The sequence below is a fragment of the Tachypleus tridentatus genome, chromosome 8 (assembly GCF_004210375.1).
Source record: "Tachypleus tridentatus isolate NWPU-2018 chromosome 8, ASM421037v1, whole genome shotgun sequence".
Classification (NCBI taxonomy): domain Eukaryota; kingdom Metazoa; phylum Arthropoda; class Merostomata; order Xiphosura; family Limulidae; genus Tachypleus; species Tachypleus tridentatus.
In genome coordinates, this window is record NC_134832.1 from 110,235,900 (window position 1) to 110,259,307 (window position 23,408).

The 23,408-nt window shown below is 32.7% G+C and overlaps 1 protein-coding gene across 2 annotated transcripts in view; it reads left to right on the plus strand.

Annotated features, from left to right (window-relative positions):
* LOC143223204 (ribonuclease kappa-B-like) overlaps positions 1-21,978 on the plus strand; it is a 514,553-nt gene extending 492,575 nt beyond the window's left edge. Inside the window, exons 2-4 of one of the 2 annotated variants that reach the window (XM_076450810.1) lie at positions 8,212-8,364; positions 10,752-10,917; positions 17,870-21,978. In XM_076450810.1, coding sequence (XP_076306925.1) covers positions 8,296-8,364; positions 10,752-10,917; positions 17,870-17,931 — 297 coding nt within the window. In that variant the 5' untranslated portion in view covers positions 8,212-8,295 and the 3' untranslated portion in view covers positions 17,932-21,978. Of the gene's footprint in view, positions 1-8,151; positions 8,365-10,751; positions 10,918-17,869 lie in introns of those variants that run through there. The other variant, XM_076450811.1, reaches the window with a different exon arrangement.
* The last annotated feature ends 1,430 nt before the right edge of the window (positions 21,979-23,408 follow it).

The window sequence follows — 23,408 nt, forward strand, 5'->3', positions numbered from 1 at the left end:
CTACAGTGGGAGTGCAGACAGATCTCTCTGTGCCTCCAAAAGAATCATTTCAAAACAAATGAAAAGTCTTTTGACCTCCATGGTTAAAGAAGTTGATAAATCAGCTTCAACAACAACCTCTCTCCCTTACATACATTCCAACAAATTCCAAGATACACTTCTTTTGGTTCCAGGTACAGGCATTTCTTCAGATACATTTTCTCCCACCAAAAGATGCAAAACGATCATTCGTTCACATTCTCAGTCATTGGAATCCTCCTCCAACAGCAAAGACATGCCGAATCGAACCAGGGCAGGATCCATGGAGGTCGATGACCTTCCTCGAACGAAGACAGTAAATAAAAAAAACGTGGTCGTAAACAGAAGGGTTCTCCACCCAATTCGCTTACACATAAGTAAAAATGGCCACCTTGATACAATGGAACTGTTAAGGTTTACGTTCTAATCTGGATGACATCAAAACACTGATTGCCTCCTTCTATCTTGTATGTCTTTCCTTACAGGAAACATTTTTGAAACCTGCCGATACAATCACCTTTCGGCGGTTTTCTTTGTACATAAATGACAGACTGTGTGATGGATGAGTGCATGGAGGGGTGGCACTGTTGGCTGATCAACATGAGCTCACCCTGTCTTTGCCACTCGACACACCCTTGGAGGCAGTAGCCATCCGTGATTCCTTGGGTTATTTTATCACTGTTTGTCCTCTCTTCCTGTCGCCTGGAGAAACATATGATAAATCAGATCTTGATGCTCTCATAGAGCAGTTGCCGTCTCCATTTTCAATCCTGGAGGCTTTAATGGACAACATCCCCTTTGGGGAAGTGCTGATATTGATAGGAGGGGCGCTCTGTAGAGTGCATGCTCTGTGATCACAACCTTTCTCTTTTCAATAGCGGTTCTTCTACTTATTTTCATGCACCTAGTCAGTTCTTTACTGCTATTAATTTCTCAATTTACTCCCCTTCACTCTTCTCTCACTTTTCATGGAGGATTGACAATAATCCACGAGACGGTTTCCTATGATTTTGAGAGAGACTAGATGAAAGCTGAATCACGCCAACTGGCCCTCTTTCACTGGTCTGTAAACCATCCATAGACTACTGTGTGGCAGCAGTAACTGGTTGTATTATACAAGCCGCTGCTCAATGTATTTCTAAAACCTCGACACGTTTTCCACGATATCCTCGTCCGTGGTGTAATCCTGCTTGCTACATGGCATGAAAGGCTTAAAACGGGCCTGGGAAACTTTTTGTAGATATCCCACACTTTTAAACTGCATCTTTTTCCAGTAGGCCCGTGCACGTGCTCACTAGGTAAGACGTCAAAGCCAGAAGGAATCTTAGATTAAGTTCATAACCAGCATATTTTCTACCACCAGTTCCAAATTCATATGGGACAAGATTTGAAAGGTCAGTGGGCAATACAATTCTGTCCTCCTCTCCATCTTGCTCTCTGATGGCTAGGAAGTGGCTGATACCCAGAGCATTGCCGATACTCTAGGTGAAAGCTTTTGCCAGGTATGTAGCACTTCTGCTTCTTCTTCCACTTTCTTAGCCATTAAAAATTAGTCAGAGCGATCACCTCTTTCATTTGGAGTTGATTGTTTCTGTGACTATAATTGTGTCTTTACATTGGTGGAACTCAAACTGGCCCTTCATTGGTGTGGCAGTACATCAGTTGAACCTGATGATATACACTATGAAATGCTGCGCCATCTATCTCTTGCTTCTCTTTCTATTTTTTTGATTGTTTTTATCTGCATCTGGCAGGAGAATGTTTTTCCTGATGCCTGGCGCCAGGCTATTGTCCTACCTTTCTCTAAGCCTGGGAAGGATTCCAAGATTATTTCAAGCAACCGTCAAAATGCTTTGACGAGCTGTCTCTGTAAGACTTTAGAGAGGATGTTTAATGCTCGTCTTGTTTGGTCTCTCAAATCAAACAACCTCCTCTCGCCCACCGAGTGTGGGTTCCTACGACAGCGCTCCGCCATGGACCATCTGATTCGACTTGAAACGTAAATCAGAGAAGCCTTTCTCAAATGACAATATCTTGTATCAATATTCTTTGACATTGGGAAGGCATATGATACAACATGGAGGTATGGCATTTTGCGAGACCTTCGTATATATGGATTACGTGGCCATTTGCCTATTTTTATTGAAAATATTTTAATGGACAGGAGATTCCAAGTTTGAGTGGGTTCAACACTTTCCTTTTTTTTCTACAGGAACTTGGAGTCCCACAGGGCTGTGTTTTGAGTGTCACACTTTTCAGTATAAAGATTAATGCCATCACTGAACAACTCCTTTTCGCTGTTGCAAAAGAGCTCTATGCCAACGACTTTCACATCTCACGTCAGTCGTCGAACATGAGGTATATTGAGCGGCAGCTGCAGACTGCCCTCAATCATTTACTGAAGTGGGCCACAGCAAATGCCTTCAAATTCTCTGTCTCTAAAACCGTTTGCATGGACTTTTGCCGCCAATGGGGTTTTCACCCTGATTCTGAACTCCGTATAAGTGAAGCTGTCCTGTCTGTGGCCCCTAAGACAATGTTCTTGGGACTTATCTTTGACTGTAATCTGATCTTTATACCACACATCAAGCAGCTACGGATCAAATTTACAAGAGCAATGAACATCCTCCATATCCTATCTTCCACCAGCTAAATCTATCTACTCTGGCACTATCGCTGCTGTGCCTGTTCCATACATGGACTATCGTCCTATATTCAAGGCTTGGCTCCGTGCCAGCTGGCACTCAACTTGGAGCGAGCAACGTGAAAACAAGTTTTTCCAAATAAAACCCTATATTGGACATTGGCTGTAAGGATGAGAAAGAGGAAGTTGTTCTGACTAGACTACGCATTGGTCGCAGTTTTTTAACTCATTGTTTTCTTTCATCTGAAACTCATGCACCAATGTATATTCTGTGTAACACTCAGGTCACAATAAGCCTCACTTTAGTTTCTTGCCGTCGTTACGACTTTCAACGAAGGCACTATTTTAAACATGTTCTGTCCCAAGGTTTCTCCATAACGTTAGACAGTGTTATTGGTGATGGTGACAATGTCCACCTTAGGAAGGTTTTTAGTTGTTTAAAGGCCATTAATCTTTTTAATGTCATTTGAGTTTTTTAATTTATACATTAGACCTTTTTTAATGTGATTCCCTTTTAAAGATCAAAGTATATCTAGTTCGATTTGAAATTAGTAAATGACCGTAACATCAAATAACTCGAAACCAGGATTGGAAAGGCCAACTTCAGGTGACTAATGCTGCTGTTTGAACTACCCATTAGTCATCCTGGCAAATTATTATTAAAATTTTACAACAAGTCTTTTAAAACTTTTATTACTTTACTTTTTAAAAATGGCCATAATGTTAAATAACTCGGAACCAGGACTGGAAAGGCTAACTTCAGGTGACTGACGGTGGTTTTTGTACTTACCTATTAGTCTTCCTGGTGAGTTATGATAAACATAATTATGCTACAAAAAGTCCTTTATAACTTTTATTGCTGTAGCTTTTCTCTTACGGCTGTAGACAAGATGTAAAATTGGATTTAATGCTATTTATGTTTTTTAATTCAAAAATTAAAGTTTGTTTTGTTTTACCTTAATTTCCTTTTATGAATTTTACTTTAATTTTAACTTTTTACCGGATGTTTGGCACAGAAAATCTGGTTGTTTTGCGCCATAAAAGACCAAATCAACCAACCAATCCTATATGTTTTCCAACTTCAGTCAGCACATTTTCTATAGTTTTTCAACTTCAGTGAGAACATTTTACTTCTTATGTTCCACGAAACTGATGTGAGTTAACACTTTTTTTTACAACTGTAACACCTTTGTCTTCCAAATATTCTATTAAATTTATGTTTATTTCTTTTCAAATATATAATTTTTGCCTCTTTGGTCTATATCTTTCTACTATTTCACCATGTCAATTAAATTTCCAAACTCGTTTCGAGTATGTGTCATTATTTTAAAGTCGATTGTAGATTTTATCTTATTTTAATAAAAATCATCCCATTCCTATCATCAGTGTTGGGATAGCTTCTGTTGTTGAGCTGATTCTTTTATATTACTTGGCGAAATGAAGAATGCAAAGTTCAATCCACTTATTGAGAGGGAAAAAGATATATATCATCGATTAAATACTCTACACGTTCTTTTCACAAATATTCACTTGTAGGTTTTAGTTCACACAAATACAAAATTTCACTTACTATTTAATTTCTTGCTTTTTACAGATTACATGGCATAACACTTATATTTTGTAGAGAACTACAAACTTAATATCCCAGAACTTGACTAATTAATAGCTTAAAAATCTTATTCATGCTCTTGTATCATTGTTTTTCATTGGAAGTTTCTGTATCTTAACTGATGAAAATAATTCAAACTCCGGTTCACCTAAACTATAAAAATTAATTTATTTCCTCCTATAACACTTCTACAAAGTTGAATACTTGTACGCTATTATAAATTGTTGTAGAGCGAAGTTACAAATCATATTAAAACTTCTCTAATAGTCTAAGAACAATACACATTCAAATCATTGTACTTGCATAAAGAACCGTGATAGCTAACATGCTGATTGATTTACTCTATTTTCTTCTCGAAACACTCATTCTAATTTTGAGCAATTATTCCATATTTATAATATACCTCTTAATGTGCTAGAACACTTTATACTAAAGAGCTTGCCAACCAGTGGCTCAGCGGTATGTCTGCGGACTTACAATGCTAAAACCGGGTTTAGATACCCGTGGTGGGCAGAGCACAGATAGCCCATTGTGTAGCTTTGTGCTTAATTCAAAACAACAACAACTAAAGAGCTTTAAGGGCCTGTCTTAAAGTAAGCGTTTATGACTCTCAGTTCTCTTTATCTAACAAACAAATTAAGACATTAAAAGTAAAGTTTACAACAATGTAATGACAGACTCACTACTTTGGTGATGAGCAAAGAAAGGCTTAATTCCCTGCTTTTCTGCAGTGATGCTCCAAAAGTATCCTTTTTCTCACTTATAAAGATGTTCAAAACTACTAAAAGATATGTGTACCAGGAGCAACCCACAATCTCTATAGTCTCTTCCAGCCAACATTTCCACCCTCTTTATCCCAAGATATTAAGTCTTGTGTTGCATTGCGTGAAAAGTGTTCTTTTTTGTCAATGAGCCTTTGCCGTTTTCACGTCTTTTACATGTTGCTGCACTATTTTAGTCTCAATGTAAGCTACTAACATATTCTAAAATCATTATTCAATCTTCTTTAGTCCCCAAGGGGTACAGCAGTATGTCTGCGGACCTACAACGCTAGAAACCGTGTTTTGGTTCCCGCGTTGGAAAAAGCACAGATAGCCCATTGTGTAGCTTTGTTCTTACCTTCACACAAATAATCTTCTAAGTTTCTCTAACTTACTTCGCATTTTATAAAGTTGAGACTGTTCTAAAACCGTAGAAGAAAATTAAAAATTTAATCGGCATGTTCATCACATTGAACCTCCTCTTGGATAAACAACGTTAAAAATAACTAAATTAGCACCATAGCCTACAATAATACGTTGTTTTGATTTTAAAAAATACGTGTTTATCCTAATGTAAGGAAAAGGGTATCTGTTCAGTATCAAAATATATGGGGTCTTTATTAGTTACTTGATTAACATAATAGAGAAGTTACAATGATAAGACATATAAATTAAAAATAAATTAGACCTCTACAATAGGAAGATTGCCAGTCTTACATTATATAATAGGAAGCAATGAGACACTTGCTCCATTTTTCTGGTTTGTTAGGAACGGTTAATCATTATTAGCCAAATAACTGGCTCTGATGTGTCACATTTTACTGACAGTCTTATCAAATAGTCAAGTAACGCGTCATCGCTTATTTTGACCATGTTTTTTGCTTAACCCTTGTTGTTACCACTAATGCAAGTTTCATTTAACGTTATAGTCATCTCACTTTAAAGTTCGCTCACAAATGCTTTCTCATACTGCCTTGCATTGTTCATAACATTTTTCACTCTTTAGACCATTTGGTCAACTGTATTTGCCACTGCTTCGCTTCTTCCGCTTGCTTAAAGTTGAGGCACATAAACTGCTGGCCAAAACCTTAAGGCCAATGAACATAAAGAAAAAAATACGCATTTTGCATTGTTATACTCAACTCTTATTTGAGTAGAGCTTCGAAAGTAAAAGGAAAATAAAAATAAAAAACCTTTTTAGCATTTAATGGGAAAATGTGAATACTATGAAATTAGCCTAAATACTAGCTGGTCAAAAGTTTAAGACCATACCAAAAAGAAGTCCTAAAGAGGGTAGGAAAGCCCAGCAAGAGATCTCAGTAGTAAGTTGCATGGCCGTCATTGCGAATAACTGCAAACATTCGCTTTGGCATGGTTGATATAAGCGTTTGCAGAAGGTTGGCTGGAATGTTATTCCAAGTGGTGAAGATGGCTTCACGAAGATCATGCACTGTTTGGAATTGATGTCTTTTTCTATAGACTTTTCTTGCCATCCACCTCCAAACATCTTTAATGGGGTTCAGTTTGGGCGAACACGCTGGATGGTCCAAAAGAAACATGTTATTCGCCATTAAAAAGTCCTTTGTCCTGCGGACATTGTGGATTGAAGCGTTGTTCTGATGAAAGATCCAGTCATTTCCACACAAGCGAGGGCCTTCAGTCAATAAGGATGCTCTCTCCAACATGCCAATGTAGCTAGCTGATGTTTGACGCCCCTGTATAACCTGAAGATCCATTGTTCTATGAAAGGAGAAAGCATCCCAGATAATGATGGAACATCCTACACTGTATCGTGTAGAAAATGTCTCCGGTGGGATATCCTTATCGTGCCAGTAACGTTGGAAGACATCTGGATCATCCAGATTAAATTATTTCTCATCAGAGAACAAAACCTTCGTACATTTTTCTACTTCCCATGTTTGGTGCTTCTCAAAGTTTAACCGAGCTGTTTCGTGGTGTGGAAAGAGGCGTGGCCTTTGAAGAGGTTTACGGTTTTTAAAGCCTTTCTCTCGTAGATGCAGTTTTATTGTTCTTGAGCTATATTCTGTGTCCGTAAGGGCCTTAATCTGGTTCGACGATCGGCTGGTGTCTTGCTGGACAACCCGTCGAATCCTCTTGCTCAACGCCAGCAAAATTTTCTTGGGCCGACCACTTGAAATTCTCGTTCCGTATCTCTCAGGGTCTTTTAAGAAATTTGCAACAGCAGTTTTACTATGCCCAATCTCACCAGCGATGGGATGTAGAGAGAGACTTTGCTTTTGCAGCTCGATAATTCTGCCATGTTCAAACTCTGTCAACTTTTTCGCCTTGGCCACGATTTTACCCAATGTAGCACAGGAAATGTCAGTTGGAGATGTTGACAACGCTAATGCTTGAATACAAATGACTAAATTTCGTTACCTGTTTACCGATTACCGCTTCGTTTCAGTATGATCCTAAACTTTTGACCAGCTAGTATTTAGGCTAATTTCATAGTGTTCACATTTTCCCTATTAAATACTAAAAAGTTTTTTATTTTTATTTTCTGTTTTCTTATTTTTGTCTTTCGAAGCTCTACTCAAATAAGTGGTTGAGTCTAACAATGCAAAATGCATATTTTTTCTTTATGTTCATTGGTCTTAAGATTTTGGCCAGCAGTGCATGTCTTTGTGCCATAAACAGATGGAAGTTTGTATTAATGTTGTTGATTTGTTTATACAATGTGATTTCTTAAGCACTCGTTCAGCTTAATAAAGCTTCTTGGACTTGTTAACCATACTGTGATAAAACATATTTTAATGTTCTCTTTTCAAGGACCGTTTTTTCGTTCCATACCAAGTATTTTACTTTTGAATCCTAAGCGGTCTGAGTCCATGTATGTGCATTAATATATATTATAATACCGTTTATTAATGGGTAAAAAAATATTTAAATCTCAGTCAGTCACATTTTTAAAGCTGGAGAAACATGGATGCCTTTTCTAGTAAAGAAGCTGCGAAATATGGGACAAAAATATACAATATTTTCACCATACTATAAAATGTATCTCAGGGCGGCTGGTATGTATATTAGCACTCTTTCTAATAAAGCAAAAAATAACCTTTAGACCACCTTTGGTCATGTAGGGGGCGCAAAAATTCACGCATGTCATATGACTTACGCTTAGAAATTTTATTTACAACAAACTTTTGGAATACGACGTTTGTGTGTAAAATTAATCGTTTAATTAAAAAAGTGATAAGACAATCTGCATGATTTAACTTTTATTTTGTTGAGTTTAAAACATGAGGATTTGCGGACCTAAAACTTCAGTGTGTTGTATAATTTTGAGTGTTTGGGGTATAATAATGCTGGTAAGTATTAAAGTAGTTAACAATACAGTAATATAATATATAAATAAAACTGAATTAACTGGTCGGAAAGAGTAAACTAAAGTACGTTAATGCCTGAGGAACTCCCAAAATCTAATTACTGTATTGCTGTTATGTAAGACAAAGCACTATAAATGGCAATGTATTACATCATTCACTGATATAGTTATATGTTTTTTCTTTTCTCTACAAACCAGTAAAATATAATTGACAGAGTAAACTGCAGAATGTATTTATATAGGTTATTAGCAATTAAATATATTTGATGACATTGTTGAGAACAGGGGTAAGGGCTGTAACACAGTGGTTAGGATTAAGTTTATGGGCCAAAGGTGGGTAGTTGATCTATTTGGGGTCAGTGCAAACATCAACCTTAACATACTTTCTTGAAATGCTTTAGAAGGACATTCTATCAGAGGCATTGCTAGATGCTTTAAAGTTTTAAGGCTTGGGCCTGTAGGCATGAACATTTTTGGGTTTTTGTATGATATAAATCATAATTTTCTATTCCAGTTTTTAAGACAGCTACTGGGAATTTTGGTGAATATGGGTCATTGTCTAATGACATGTCCGCATTATAATATTGTGTATCAGTAGCACTCTATCACTATAGTTATTACAGGTGCATATTTAAACCCCCAATCCACAATAAAAACAACCTCAAAATTGTTTCATATAAAGTGAAATAGGTATCTGAAAATTACTCGTGTGGACATTTGTCAAGATATTGGTCTGTTTGGATGTAATCTTGGAAATGTACAAGTGAATAATGATGCTCACAAAGTCATTTTTGTTCACCTACCTCTGCACTTAAATCAGTAATAGAAATGGTCAAATTTCACTTGGTGAAAGGTCTTGGTCTCAAAATGTTCATGTTTGATTTTGAACATGAGTAGGTTAAAAAGACTTTTTTAAAAATCAGTTCACTTGATTTTTGTCATAACTTTGTGGGCTTAGGAAGATTCTGTAAAGCTTTGCCATGTTGGTACCTGTTCCTCATGTGGAAAATAATTATTTTCTTATTCATTCCACGTGAATGTGAATTTACAAGTTTCTTTTTATTCACTTCATGATTTCAAGTTACTTATAACACAGAAAATCTCTGTATACCTATACTGCAGCTATATATTGAAAAATGTTGCTAACATGTTTTTTTTTTTAATATTGATTGAATGTGACAATTTTTACTTGGGTCATCAAAGAGGCCGATGCAGTCTTGCCAACATTCCTTGAATCCTGATGCTCTACGATTGAGGTCAATCTGTTGTCATTTGCTGGTAGTACTAGCAGGAGGTTATTAGAAAGACTGACACAGTCTTGCAGACATCCCATGAAACAGTTTGGTCAGAGTCAACCAAAATTTACTGTTAGGAGGTATATATATATATGTATATATTGCTGATAGTTTGCAGTGTGGCTAACCTTATAAGTATTAAACTTCAAAGCTGACTGTGGGAGGTTGTTTATTCTCTTGATTGTAATGGCAAAATTTTGAAAGGGAGTTATGATTCCTTGATTTTGACCCCCCCCTTCGCAAACCAACCGTATTTATAAATTACGTTGAAAGCTGGATAAATTATACTAGTTTGGGGATCTTCTGTTATGTAGCAGTGAAACTATAAGATGTGAAAATGATAACAGTTGAAACTGCTAAAAGCAACTTATTTGGAACTGTCTGAACAATACTGCAGTTAGTGCAGAGGGATAAATGATATTTTTGATTTAATTTCATGTTTGTTTATGAATGTTTCATTTCATTGTACACTGATGCTCTGTAATCAGTATTATGGTAAAGAAGGTATGGGTTTTTTTTACAAAATAACTCATGATATTCATCCTAGAGGTTCTGTAGTTACAGAAATGAAATATGAAAACTTTAAGATCCAATTTTCAATCTGAGAATAAAAATATTGCCTTTCACTCAGTCTCAGTAAAGGATTCAGAAATTCACATATAAGGCTTTAATAGAAAATTAAACATTTTTTTATTATGTACATCAAACTTCTAATATTTACTAAAGCTTGTCAATTTTCATGAAGATGTATTATGACTAAATTTTCTCAGTTTGTATAATTTTACAGTTTTAAAGTTGGTCACAGTTGACCAACTTTATTATAGAGTTAATATGTTTGTTCAATAAGAATGTCTTGATCAGGATGTGTTTTTTCATTCTGTTTTGTTATTTACTGAAAAAAATCTTTGTTAAATAGAAATTTACCAATTGTGTTATGTAAAGAATGACAGTAACATTATATTTTTAAAAACTTGGAATTAAATACTGTGAAATAAAGGTTTACAAATGATCACACTTTACTTGTTAGAAAATAAAAATATTTAACTTCAGAAATCTATCACTCTTCCCACTGTAGGTCTTGATGGGCATATTTTTATACACCCAAAGTGTTGCTTTAGCTGAAGATTTGCCATATGATGAGAAAGTAAGTTGGAAAACACCACAAGAGTTCTTGAATGAAGCAGAACGTCTCTATTCTAAAAGTGCTTATAACTGTTGGATAGCTGCATGTCTTTATGTGGGTAAGCATGTGGTGTTACTTTATTTGAATTGCCAATATTAACAAGATAGAATATCAAATAAGAACCTTCCATCTTTTCATTTTGCTGAAATATGGCTTAAGTACTGAATCAAACACAGTGGTCCCATTCACCTCTTTCCATTTTGTTAACTGTCCCTTATGTACACTTACTACAATATATGATGTGAATAACCAGTTGACAGCATAAAATGTCCCACTAGTGGTTTTCTTAGCTATTTTGATGTGTTAAAAGCTGTTTAATTCTTTCAAACCAAGATTTCTAGGAAATAGGTTGCATTTCAAGTTTGCTCCAAACTTCATATTACTTTTAGACTTAAATACACAGCTTAGTCACTAAGCTCAATAAATTATAGTGGAATTCTATGGTATCAGTATAGTAATTTATTATTTTTAGTTATTGAACTGTATATATACAACCTAAGAAACATTTTATATCCTCCACTTGTGAAATTTTAAAATACTAAACCAATGTTGAGCAGCAACTGAGCTCAAAGGTCATAACTAAAAGTGATAATTGTTTGTTATACTTCTTTACTATTCTATATTTTAAAGATAATAAGTTTAACTTATTCCTAAATAGTAATAATCTACATACATATATAATATATAATAATTGAAACTTCACTGTATTTTACAAAATACTAGTTTAGTAAAACAGCCAAAAATGCTAAAGGTTAGTTTTGAATTATTGGATACAGTAACATGAATGCTTGTGTGCTCCATTAATATAAGTTTTGTAATGTTAGCCTGGCATAACTGAAAAGTCAGTATAATAAAAATATATATAATAATGTTACGAGACTTGAACTGTTTAGACCAAACACTTGTATTTTTGTGCTATAATCTGATGCTATTCTAGAATGAGAAAAGCATAATTTATATGCATTTCCTAACACTTTTGGTTATTATAAAGTTGGTCAAATTGACAGGTTGCACATAGTAAGGGTAGAGAAAATAACAGATAAGTCTTACTGAAAACAAATGTTTGAAATGTATTGAAGAGGTTTTAGATATTACACAAATAATATTTAAGTTATTGTGATCAAGAATAGTTTTTTAATCACAACATGAAAATTACACTCAGACAAGAAACAAAACAGACTATTTTCTCTAACAAATTTATAGTAGGAATAATTAATTTAAAAATTGATTTTTTGTGTACAAAAAATGAGCAATTATTATTAAGTCTACCAGAATTTGTGAAGATGCACTTACCTCATCAAATGTTATAGTATAAATACATAAAACGTGCTAATGGGTGTATGAACTCGTGCATTATACTGAGCTTGTTATGAAGAGGTTAATATAATTTCAGATTAAATAAGTTGATATGTAAAGAATAATGTGTCATTGCAGTTACTCAAATGCAATGCAACACCACAGTAAACAAGACATCCTATTTACTGGACAAGTGCATACTTAGCTAAAGTAATAATCTTGTGCTTTTGATATTTTCAGGTGGACTGAATGTAGAAGCCAAACAACATAAAAATTAGAATAATGTCAATTTATTTTTATGAAATAAAACTTGGTAATTATAACGATCTTAAAAAGTTTGAAAATTATACGGGAATGATAAAAATTATGCCAGAAATGCTATCCAGATAATTTAGTTTCCTGTGTTAACAAACTTTTAACTTCTTGCATACAAATACTGCAATGTTTTATTTTAAGATAATGTAGTGATATGCATTGACATTTTAACTTTAAGAGGTTAGATGTTAAACATTAAGTTTTTAGTATTTTCATACATAAAAGGTTTCCACTATGGTAATCTAGTATTTTAAATTACTGAGTGTAAAAAAAATAGTTGTAAAGTAACCAAAATAAAGTTTATATCTTCTTTCACATAAAAGTTTTAATAGCTGTAATATTATCGTACAAAACTGAAATCCAATTTGAAATAAATAATAAGGAAACTCAAGAATTTAATAACATATTAGACTTGTTGTTTTGACAACACTGTTTAAATTCTCAGTTTGGGAAGGAGCTGGTCTAACAAGAGTCAAATCATCTTTGGTTAATTCTTTTCTTGTCACCAAATTCTAGTTGGTTTTAGAAGTGTACATGTGTTTTTCCCTAAGAAATTGCTTGGAGTGTTGCAATACTTTTCATGTAGCATTGCATATCTTTGAGGCACTCTCAGCACCAGTCAAAATGCTGGCTTTCCTTTCTTCAATTATGGGGTTCTCTTAGAATAAACTTGTTAGTTGTGTCCATAATTTCAAACCATTGACAACAGAGAAGCAACTTAATTTGATTATTAGCTACTGTACAAAGTGATAATGTAATTGAGGTTACCTGTAATTTCTAGACAAATAAAACTCATAATTAGTTTTAATAATAAGTTTTTACATCACATCCATACACCATATTGTGAGGCAAACTAATCCACAGCTGAACAACTTTGACACAAGCTCTAAGGATGTGTGGGTTTAGGTTACTATGATTTGTACTTGATGTAATGTTTAAGTAAACAATTCTACTTATTAAACCAAAATAGAAGAATATATGTGAAAATGTACATGTAGAACCTTCAATGTAGCTTTGACAATAATTAAAAACTTTTGTGTACATTTCACAGTGATAATTAAGATAGTGCTAGTAAAATGAGTGTTCTTATATCACAGTTAAATTCAGAAATGATTCTCGCATCTTCACAGCACAGATGGCTATTACCTTGTGCCACTGCTAAAACAAAAGGTTTGAACATGTACTGAACCTCTGACTAAACTCCATCCTTAGATGTAATGTGTACTGTGTCCATATGCAATAGTTATATGACTAGCCATTTATCAATAAAAGTATTGTCTTCAATTTGTAGTAGAGTTCTTAAACTTGTGTGTAATAAAGACCTTTTCTTCACTGGGTGCTGCAGTGAATGACTTTTTTCACATTACTAGTTACAGAATTTGAACACCTACTATTTCAAGCATTTAGTTAATTCAGAGCATTATCTTTCTAATTTTTATATTTTTGTTTCAAGAGAGAAGGATACAAATATTTAAACTTCCAGTCAGAGCTTCTGTTATAAATTATGAGATTTTCAGAAGTGTTTTAAAGTATGGTTTCTTTGACAGGACTATTTCTCCATTGTTATTAAATCAGTGTTATGGTTTCAATTCTTAATCACAATTGTCACTGTGACAAAGATCATTGATGTGAAAGACCTATTTAATGATAAAAACATTGTTTTCTCTATCAGTTCACTGTTATGGATCTTACTGTATATATTTTCTGTTATCTATATCTCTGAACATACCTCCACAGATTCAAACTTTTATTTCTAGAAGTATCTTATTTTCTCTCATTTCTTAATGATTTCATCAGAGGGTAGTATTAACCTGTTGACTGCCAAGTATTTCAGCTGCTACAATACAACTCTAATGCTTCTTCATTTTGTAACTTTTTTCGTGATACCAATTTGGATCGAAAGTGAAACAGTTTGCAAGTAAGTCAAATGCATCTATGGTGCTGACATCTAGCATTGAAGTTTGGTATGATTGAGAATGAATTAACTCATCCATGGCACTGTGTTACTAATCGGTTTGGACGAGTTATCTCGTCTACGGCACTGAACAGGTTAATGCTATTGTAAATCATGATTCATTCTTACCTGAAAATGACCTAAGATCAAAATGTTGTTCTGTAATGTATTTTAATTCAAGTTTTAATACCCATACCAGCTGTCTTCAAAATATGATTCAACCTGTTTATGGTCTTTTTTTAGCCTTACTTGTCTTTAGACATTGTTGACCAGCTTTTCCCATAACTTACTTTTGCTTCTAGTTTTTCTATTCCTGACTTTTCCAGGAAGTATCCACCTTTATCCTTCACTGCTTTTGAAATTTGGTTATGTGACAGTTGTTTTTTTACTCCAGTTGATTTCTGCTAGTTCTCAAGCACCTCAGCTCATAAGATGTTTTTTTTTCCATCTTCATTCCTCACCTGTTTGTTACAGTTTTATAGATTTTTTTCAGTCTGTACTTTGCATTGACTTTCTGTTGCTACATCCTCCTTGAACTTAAGATTCCATCTCTATGGCTTGTGGTTAGATCTGTTCCTCCTTTTCGTAGTGTTCTTACTTCTGTATCACTATCTTGACAGCTTTAATGGAGTGATGTCACTCCTCTGTTCTTCATATTTCCTCTATCTGTTCTTTAGATTGCTTTCTATGATACACAGATTTGTTTTATATAGATATTTTGTTCTTTGGAGTCACTTTCTTTGTAACTATGGAAATGATTAATACATGTTATCAGCTCAAGTACTATTTGTTTGAAGGGTCACAATGTGGTGGACAGAAAGCATAATGATATTGATTGCTCTGGCCTTTGAAGATTGTGTTGACTTTGTTATATGAGAATAATGGATTAGTTTAACATAACTGGAATTTGCTAAATGATTAATCATTAAGCTCATTAATCAATTAACCACCCAAAAATATATACACACGTGTGTATGTATGTGTGTGTGTGTGAATATAAGAGGTTTAAACGAAATCAACTAATAACACTATGTAATACAAATTTTGTTCCTGGATGGTATATGTTATTTCTTAATTGTTTATGTTGTAAAAGTATAGAAAATGACCATTATTCCCTTCAAACTTTGCTTTTGTGACCTGGATAATGAAATTTAAAAATTAACCTATTTTCTATGTAAATATGGGCAGATTTGCACATATGAATCAAGATTTACATGTATTTATACTAAAGTTATACAAAAAGAAACAAAAGTATTTAGAAGTGAGTAGCTTTTCAAGATTTGTGACTGTAATGTATCAGCCCCCAAATGTAGTCTCCCATCATGTTTTTGTTATCTGCTCCCAGGTCACAAACACAAAGTTTGAAGAGAAAATTAGGTCTTTTTTTCTTACAATTGGGAAATAACACTCTCTGCTCAAGAATAAGAAAAAGTAAACATTTTATATAGTGTAATTAAATAAACACTGTCTTGGCTATAATAATTTTTGTGTGCTAATTTTTCATAATGTATAAGTGATTATACGAACACTGAAACTACCAGATGTGTTTTGAATCACAACAGTGATAAAATTTAGTTTTATGAAATCTTTACTGGAAAATTTTACAAGAATGAGAAAACTAATTAAAACCTACAATAAAATTGAGCATTTAATTACTTCAAAAATATATAAATTAAATTTGTATTGATTTTCAAAGATGTTTTATACTTGTAACTGTCATGTATAAAGGTTACATGTTAACTGAAGCTACATAATTTCTGTAAAGTTCATCTCTAGTTTCAAACTATTTCTTTTCTTCAATGCAATAAAATGAATCATACAACAAGTGTGTGGAATCAAGTATGTGGGAGTTTTAGAGTTAAAGACACTGTGAAAATATCATGTTCAAGAGATGTAATCCAGGATATCTCTGGACTTTATCAATTATAATAAGAATGCAACAATGATGCTAGGTTGACCTTGCTATCACATGGTCATACCACACGTTGAAATGAAATTCTCTAAACTGTAAAACCACATCAAATGTTTGCTTGTATTTCACACCATATGATAGATTTTTAGATGTTTGATTGCATAAAATGTGAGGGAAAGGATGTTATGTATTTTTTCTGATTATTTTGTAGTTGTTTAAAATATTTTGTAAAGGTTTGTGGCTCATAATGATAGTATTTATACACATTGAACTCCAATTAAAAAACAGAACAGTGACTTTCCAGTCAAGATACTTTCACATGTATTTGGAGTTTGTTGTTTTAATATGTCCTTTCTACATGGGCTTTCCTAGTCAGTTACAGTTTTACAGGAAATGAGTCATTTTCTACATTACTTGGACAATCCATTGATGCAAACCCAAATTGGTTTTTACAGTTTATAAATTTAATTGTGCATTCAAAAATGTTACTTAACCCATGAATAATATTTAACATTTAATATCTGTCTCTAATTCATGGTGTGGGACATAAAATAACAACTAATCCTATCTTTCAATTAGCATTTTTTACATGGTTTACAACACCTTTAGAAAAAGATAAAGTAGTAGGTTCTTTACACTGTGCAGATCTTTCTTCAGAGCAAGCTTTTATTATTCACACCTAATGTTAACTGTTGATCAAAGCAAGTTACTTACAGTAAGACTAAATACTAACCTTGTAATGAAGAAAGGTAATTAAATATATGCTTATTTTAAAGTCATAAACCACTGAGAAAATTGAAATAACAGATTTAAAGAATGATTCACTACAAAATGATCATTGGTATAACTTATTTCAGCTGACACCTAATTTCAATGCCTCCTACTACTTGGCACTGTAACTGGGACAAAAAGTTTCCTTTTGTTAACACTGTTTACACCTTACTCTGCTGTGCTCAGGACCATCATCACTAGAGGGAGAGTTAACATCCTCTTGTTTCATCATCATATATTTAACCACCACTTGATTAACTTTCACTATCTTCTGAGCTATGTAGTTAAGCAAATTAGGCATATTTACATAGTAATTAGGGTTATTATTTGCCATGCTAATGGTGTGGGCATGATAGGCATGCAGTTGTCATGCATTCTTCTTAAGCATCTTGGTTACTTAGGGCTAAATGGAAAACATATATCAAAATTAGATGGAATTCCAATAAATACTTTTCAACTCAATTTACTTCCATGTGTCATGTGGTAATTTTGAATGATAGTGGGAAATGTACATCCCAGCTACAGTGAAAGGCTTAATAATGAAAGATTGTAGGAATAAATAGAGATTAATTTTTATTTTATTTTATATATTAATGTTGTAGATAACATATTTTACACATACACTATTTTTAAATAACGTGAACTAATATTGAATTCAATTAATACATATAATTGTAAAAAAATAAATAAAAAATATTGCATTAAACAAATTCCAAGTTTTTCTTCACAGTATTTTAATGACTTTTTTTTTTTTTTTTCTAGTGACTCTGGTGATTTCATTTCAACAGTATTATGCCAATCGAAAAGCCAGCTATACCATCTAAGGAAAAGGAAAGCATTGTGTTTGTTTCATGAAAATTGACATTTAAGTTAGCTTAAACAAGTGAACATGTAGCACTAATAATACTATTAATAATAAAGGAACATATTTCTGGTGTGCAGAATATTTGATTTGTTTTTCAACACTCAAACCTTCTACATTCCAATGGTTTGTGCATTGTAGGAGTAATTAAACAAAAAATTAGTTGTATTAAATTTAACATAAAAACATGTAATTATCCACTTTTGTAACTAAGTGTCAGTGCAGGTTATGTCATGTAATAATTATCCTTAATAATAATATATAGTGTGAGATACAATTACATAATACTTTGTGTATTTAACTATTTCTGAATCTACTGAGACTGAACCTAATTTATATTTGAATTAATATTTGAAGGCTTACAAAAAGATTCCACGAAGATCCTTTTTTTAGTTTAATTTTAACCCCAAAATGATGTGATAATTTTTGCCTTCAACAATAAATTTTAATTTTTTTAGATTTACTTTTAGGAAACTTGTAATTATGTTGGGTTAATATGCAACCATTTCTGTATCTGTGTAACATTTTGTGCTGTCTATCTTTGATTAAAAGAGAATAGTCCACTGAGCATGAGTACATTTAACTTATTTCTTTGTAAATATTTTCCCACTTTGGTGTTACTGCAATCAAACTGTTATATTGTTTAACTTTGAAGCTTATGAAAGAAAGGAGGAAAGGTTTAATTAAGAAAAACTAATTGTAAGTATGCAGCTTTGTAGGTGATCACTGCCAACGCAAAGTTTTGAATAAGTGTAGTTTTTGGTATTTGTTGTAGATGAATTAGAGTCACTCTTAAGATTAAGAATGAACAATGGGATGAATTTGTGATAGACTGCTTCTGAAGGAATTTTTAATTGTCTTGAATGGTTAACAGACATGTGGACTGAAGGAAGTCTCGGAGGAAAAAATATTTAGATGGAAAATTTCACAATTTATTGAAAGCATGTTAAAAATCTGAGCTCAGGTGATGCAAATGTTATAATTTTTCATTGGTTTAGAAAGACTTAAATCACTTGTTCAACCAGTGTAATAACCTGTATTTTCATTAAATTTCTAATTTATTAGATGTTTCTACATTGGTTTACAGTTTCTTTGTTACACTAATTTACTCAAATATACTAATAAAATATTAAAATACAAACTGGAGTATGACGAACGTAATTAACTGAAATAACAGTACTAATTTGAAAAATATCTCAAACTTCAAATTTCTTTGTACATTTCCTGAAGAAATTGCTTATTTTAAACAATTAAACTATAGTATAAGATTAGTCTTAGAGAAACTGCATAATTAAAATGTTAAACAGGTTGATCTTGTTTTACTTAACTTTTTATTCGGTGACTAATATTAATGTTCATTAATTAAAGCTGTTTTGTCATTCTCCAATAATAACATGGAATACATGTATAAAAGTTGTGTAACAGTTAAATCTGAATTGGGTATGAATTTCTAATGGGATATTGACATAATTAGCAGAAAACTGAAACAGTCCTTTGTTGTTTTATTATAATTTATATAAAAACTTGGTTCCAGTCCTCAAGTTTTATGATTGTTACTGAGTGACTTTGCAAAACTGGTACTGATGAGGTAATTATTTTTAAAAATTAACTCGGATGTTGTTCAGTAATTTGCAAATCGAGCAGCAAAAAAAAAAAAACAAAAAAAAAAACTATTGGTATTGTGGTTTGAGGTTTGCAAAGTGTCCAAAAATGAGAAATGTGCATATCTTTAACCATATTCTACTGTATGTTCTTTTGAGTGATATTCAATTGTTTGTTGTTAATTTAGCCTATAGTACTTTCATGAGTGCAAATATTTTTAGTATTTTGAAATATTTTAGGAGACTGAGGTGTCATTGTATATTAATTTTAAGTTTTTATTTATATCTAAGGGCATAAGAAGCATACTTTTGGAAATTGTATAACTGAGTTATTAATACTAGCCTACTGTAATATCTTAAAAGTGATATGAACTGTATATAATATATAACAGATAAATATTGACTTTGAAGATGTAATGAAAAATTACTTCCCAACCAATTGATGAAAATAAAAATAGACAATGCAAAATACAAACAGCTTAGATTGGAATTGGCCATTCTAAAAGTGGGAGTTGAAAGTACCGTGTGGTATACAATTTTTGCATCAATTTGTGCTACCCTTCAAAATATTTTAAGCATCATGTTTTATGCCCTTCATTCTGAGCTGACCTCTGATTACCTTCTCAGCACATGATTTACATCCAATATTGTAAAGTTTGTTGAACTGGCCAATATTTTAAATTGTTCAGTCTTAACAGTTTTTATTACAACTGCTGCTGGGTAGCATCATTTCTTACTTACAGATGTGCAACTTTCTGATGAAGCCCGCTTAGAAACAGGTTACGAAGACATTTTTCAATTTAGCTCTGAATCTTAACTAGGCTGCTTTCTTGGCTTCTGATTCATTTACAATTTATGGTTCAAGAACCACAAACTGTTTGCTGTATCACATTGTCAAAAGCTCTCATATACTACATGGTAGACCAGCAAATTATTTCATAGATGCGTATAAGTATTTATGTCATTAAAAACCTTCCATTTGTGAATTATATTCTTTTGTAATAAGAGGTTGAGGGACAACAATGCGTTTGTCTTCTTTTTTTCTATCATGTGAACTAATAATCAGTGATGTTGAGAAAACCAACTTGTAGAGAAATATGTATACATATGAGCCGTTTTTACATATATATCATATGAACTGTATCTTGGAATTATATATTTCTGTATAATTTGAAAAAGAACAATTCTTTTATTATGGTATTCTACCACAGTTATATTTGATACTTGATTACATTAGTAACCCACATTTATTTCTTTGTTGGACTTAAAACTGAGGTCAGGCTTTTGTACATGATTTATTCAGAGTGACAGTATAATGAATGCTCACTTCTGTAATTTTTTTCCCAAACCTCATAACTACAAAACAGTTGTAATAATAATAATTTGTAGAGGCATAAGAACGGGATGCTACAGTACTCCCATTTTTACATGTTTGTCTTGTATATCAGTTGTATTATTATGTCCAGCTAGGCACTTCTAATTTGCAACTCATTCGTACACCACTGCTTTGAGAGTTTTTCCTCTCACACACTTTAAAAACATGTACATATTCCTAGAAATCTCTGTCAAACCTAATAATTTGTAATCCTACTTATTTTGTCAAGTGAATATCATCCCTGGATGGTGATCATGTAATAATATTCAGCTGGTCATCATAGTATGACAGTACCAAGCATACTAGTTAGACTATACTGTCCTATCCCAGTGGCACAGCAATATGTCTGTGGACTTATAATACTAAAACCCAGGTTTTGATACCTGTGGTGGGCAGAGGTCAGATAGCCCTTTGTGCTTAATTACAAAAACAATAACTATACAGTCCATTATTCCTCCCCTCTACTTAGAATACTATTCCTGGCTATCACACTTACAAATGGTTGATATAACTTACAATTAGAGTTCTCTTAACTAAAACGTTTTACATAAGCAGTATGATTATATTTTATTTCTTTGTACAAATATAGAATAAAAACTACAAATAATTAGCAATGCTAGAAAATCAAAGTAAAATAAGTTGTATTATCTGTACAAGACTACAGTGGTGGTGTTACATCTGCACGTGATTATACTGCAGGTGAAAAATTATTGTGCTAAAGATGACATTGAATTTTATCAACTTTGGAGCTGAATGTTGTACTTTAAGCTAAAATTGTTTAGGTTTATCAGATATGATGAAACTTCTGTTTGATTTCAGTTCTTTTCTAATGTTCTTAGTTTATTATTGTTTAAAGTAATTATAAAAACACTCAAACATGATTTTGATTACATGTTTTAGTCTGAGTTATGTAATAATTCAGTGTGTTTTTGTATGCTAATCTGTAGGTTTTGGTAAAGCTAGTTATTTATTACTGAATGGAGTATTGTAATTGTAAATATTGTGTATTAATAAAAGTGAAGTTTATGTATTACAATCTGTTGTTTTTTAAATGCATAACAGCCACAATAAGTGTGAGCACAGATAACCCTTGTGTTGCTTTGCATGAAATTCAAAAAACAAACTTCATGCAATATTTACATGAACTTGTCTGCCTGTGGTTGAACAGCATTTTGGTCTCCAAGACTTCTGCAGCTGAAGACTAAATTCAGTAATTTTGTATTATTGACTTATACATTATTTTATAAGTTACTGAATCAATTACTTCTGTGGTTCTTTCTTATAAGACTGAAACAACCAGATAACTAATATGAAAATCCAGTATATACACATACACCTCTGTGCAGTTCAGTTTTGTAAGTTTTTGGTTAATCTTTTTAGTGCAAAACAAAATTGTTTTTAGCACTCCACAATTGTTGAGATTGTTGCTGTGCACTTTCTCTCAACATTATTCACATCATCATGTGCTTGATGAAAAGAGATTAATTACTTGTGACCATACTTTCTACCAGTTCTCCAGAGAATCCAAAAGTTCTCTGTCAATGCAGCTGTAAGCTGGAATCTTATAATGCTAGAAATTGTGGTTTGATTCCTGTAGTGGATATAGCTTAGTTAGACTATTGTGAGCTTTTCATTAAAGTACAAAATTATACATTTTTTTTTCTAGAAATCTATTTTATTTTTGTTGTAACCAACTATTATAGGTCACTAGTAGTGGCAGTTTTCTTTCTTCCGTAGAGTTTTGTACATTATATGGTTGTTATGGGACACTGGGCTATTAGTTAAATATTATTTCTTATCCTCCTGCTATCTTTCTGTCATGCAACATTTTCCATTTTTCTATCTGTAGTTTTTCAGTGCTGAGGGAACAGACTTAGTTCTTTTTTTATAAATTTTCCAAACCTGTAAAATTTGATTAAATCTGGTATGTGTACTTTTTCACTCCAAAATCCTGACAGATGACTGTCAAGTGTGAACCATCAATATGTATGCAACTACCAAAACCTTAAAACAACCTTAAACTGGGAAACCTCAATTGTCCAATACATTCAAGGAATAATTATAAGGCAAGAAAGGCTTTAATAAATACATAACACAAATGTATAGTTTTACTAAGATTAGTTTTATAAATTAAAGTACAATATGTAGATGAAATTTGTTTTTGTTTAATTCTAACAGAAAAAAAAAAAGGCATATTGTGTTTGACTAAAATTGCATTATGCTGTATTAAGAGAATATGACTTTTAACCATTGTATCTATAAGTTGCCTCATTAAACAGATGTTTAACCGAGTACTATCTATAGCTATGATTTTGCTACTTTTTCCTTTTGTTCTACCATCTTGTCTAAATCAAAAAACTATTAGAGATATTGATCTAATCTTTGGCAATTTTTCATTATATGGGTAGATAAGCACATGTGAATTTTTTCAAGGCATTCTGTGGGGGTCACCTGGAAAATTTT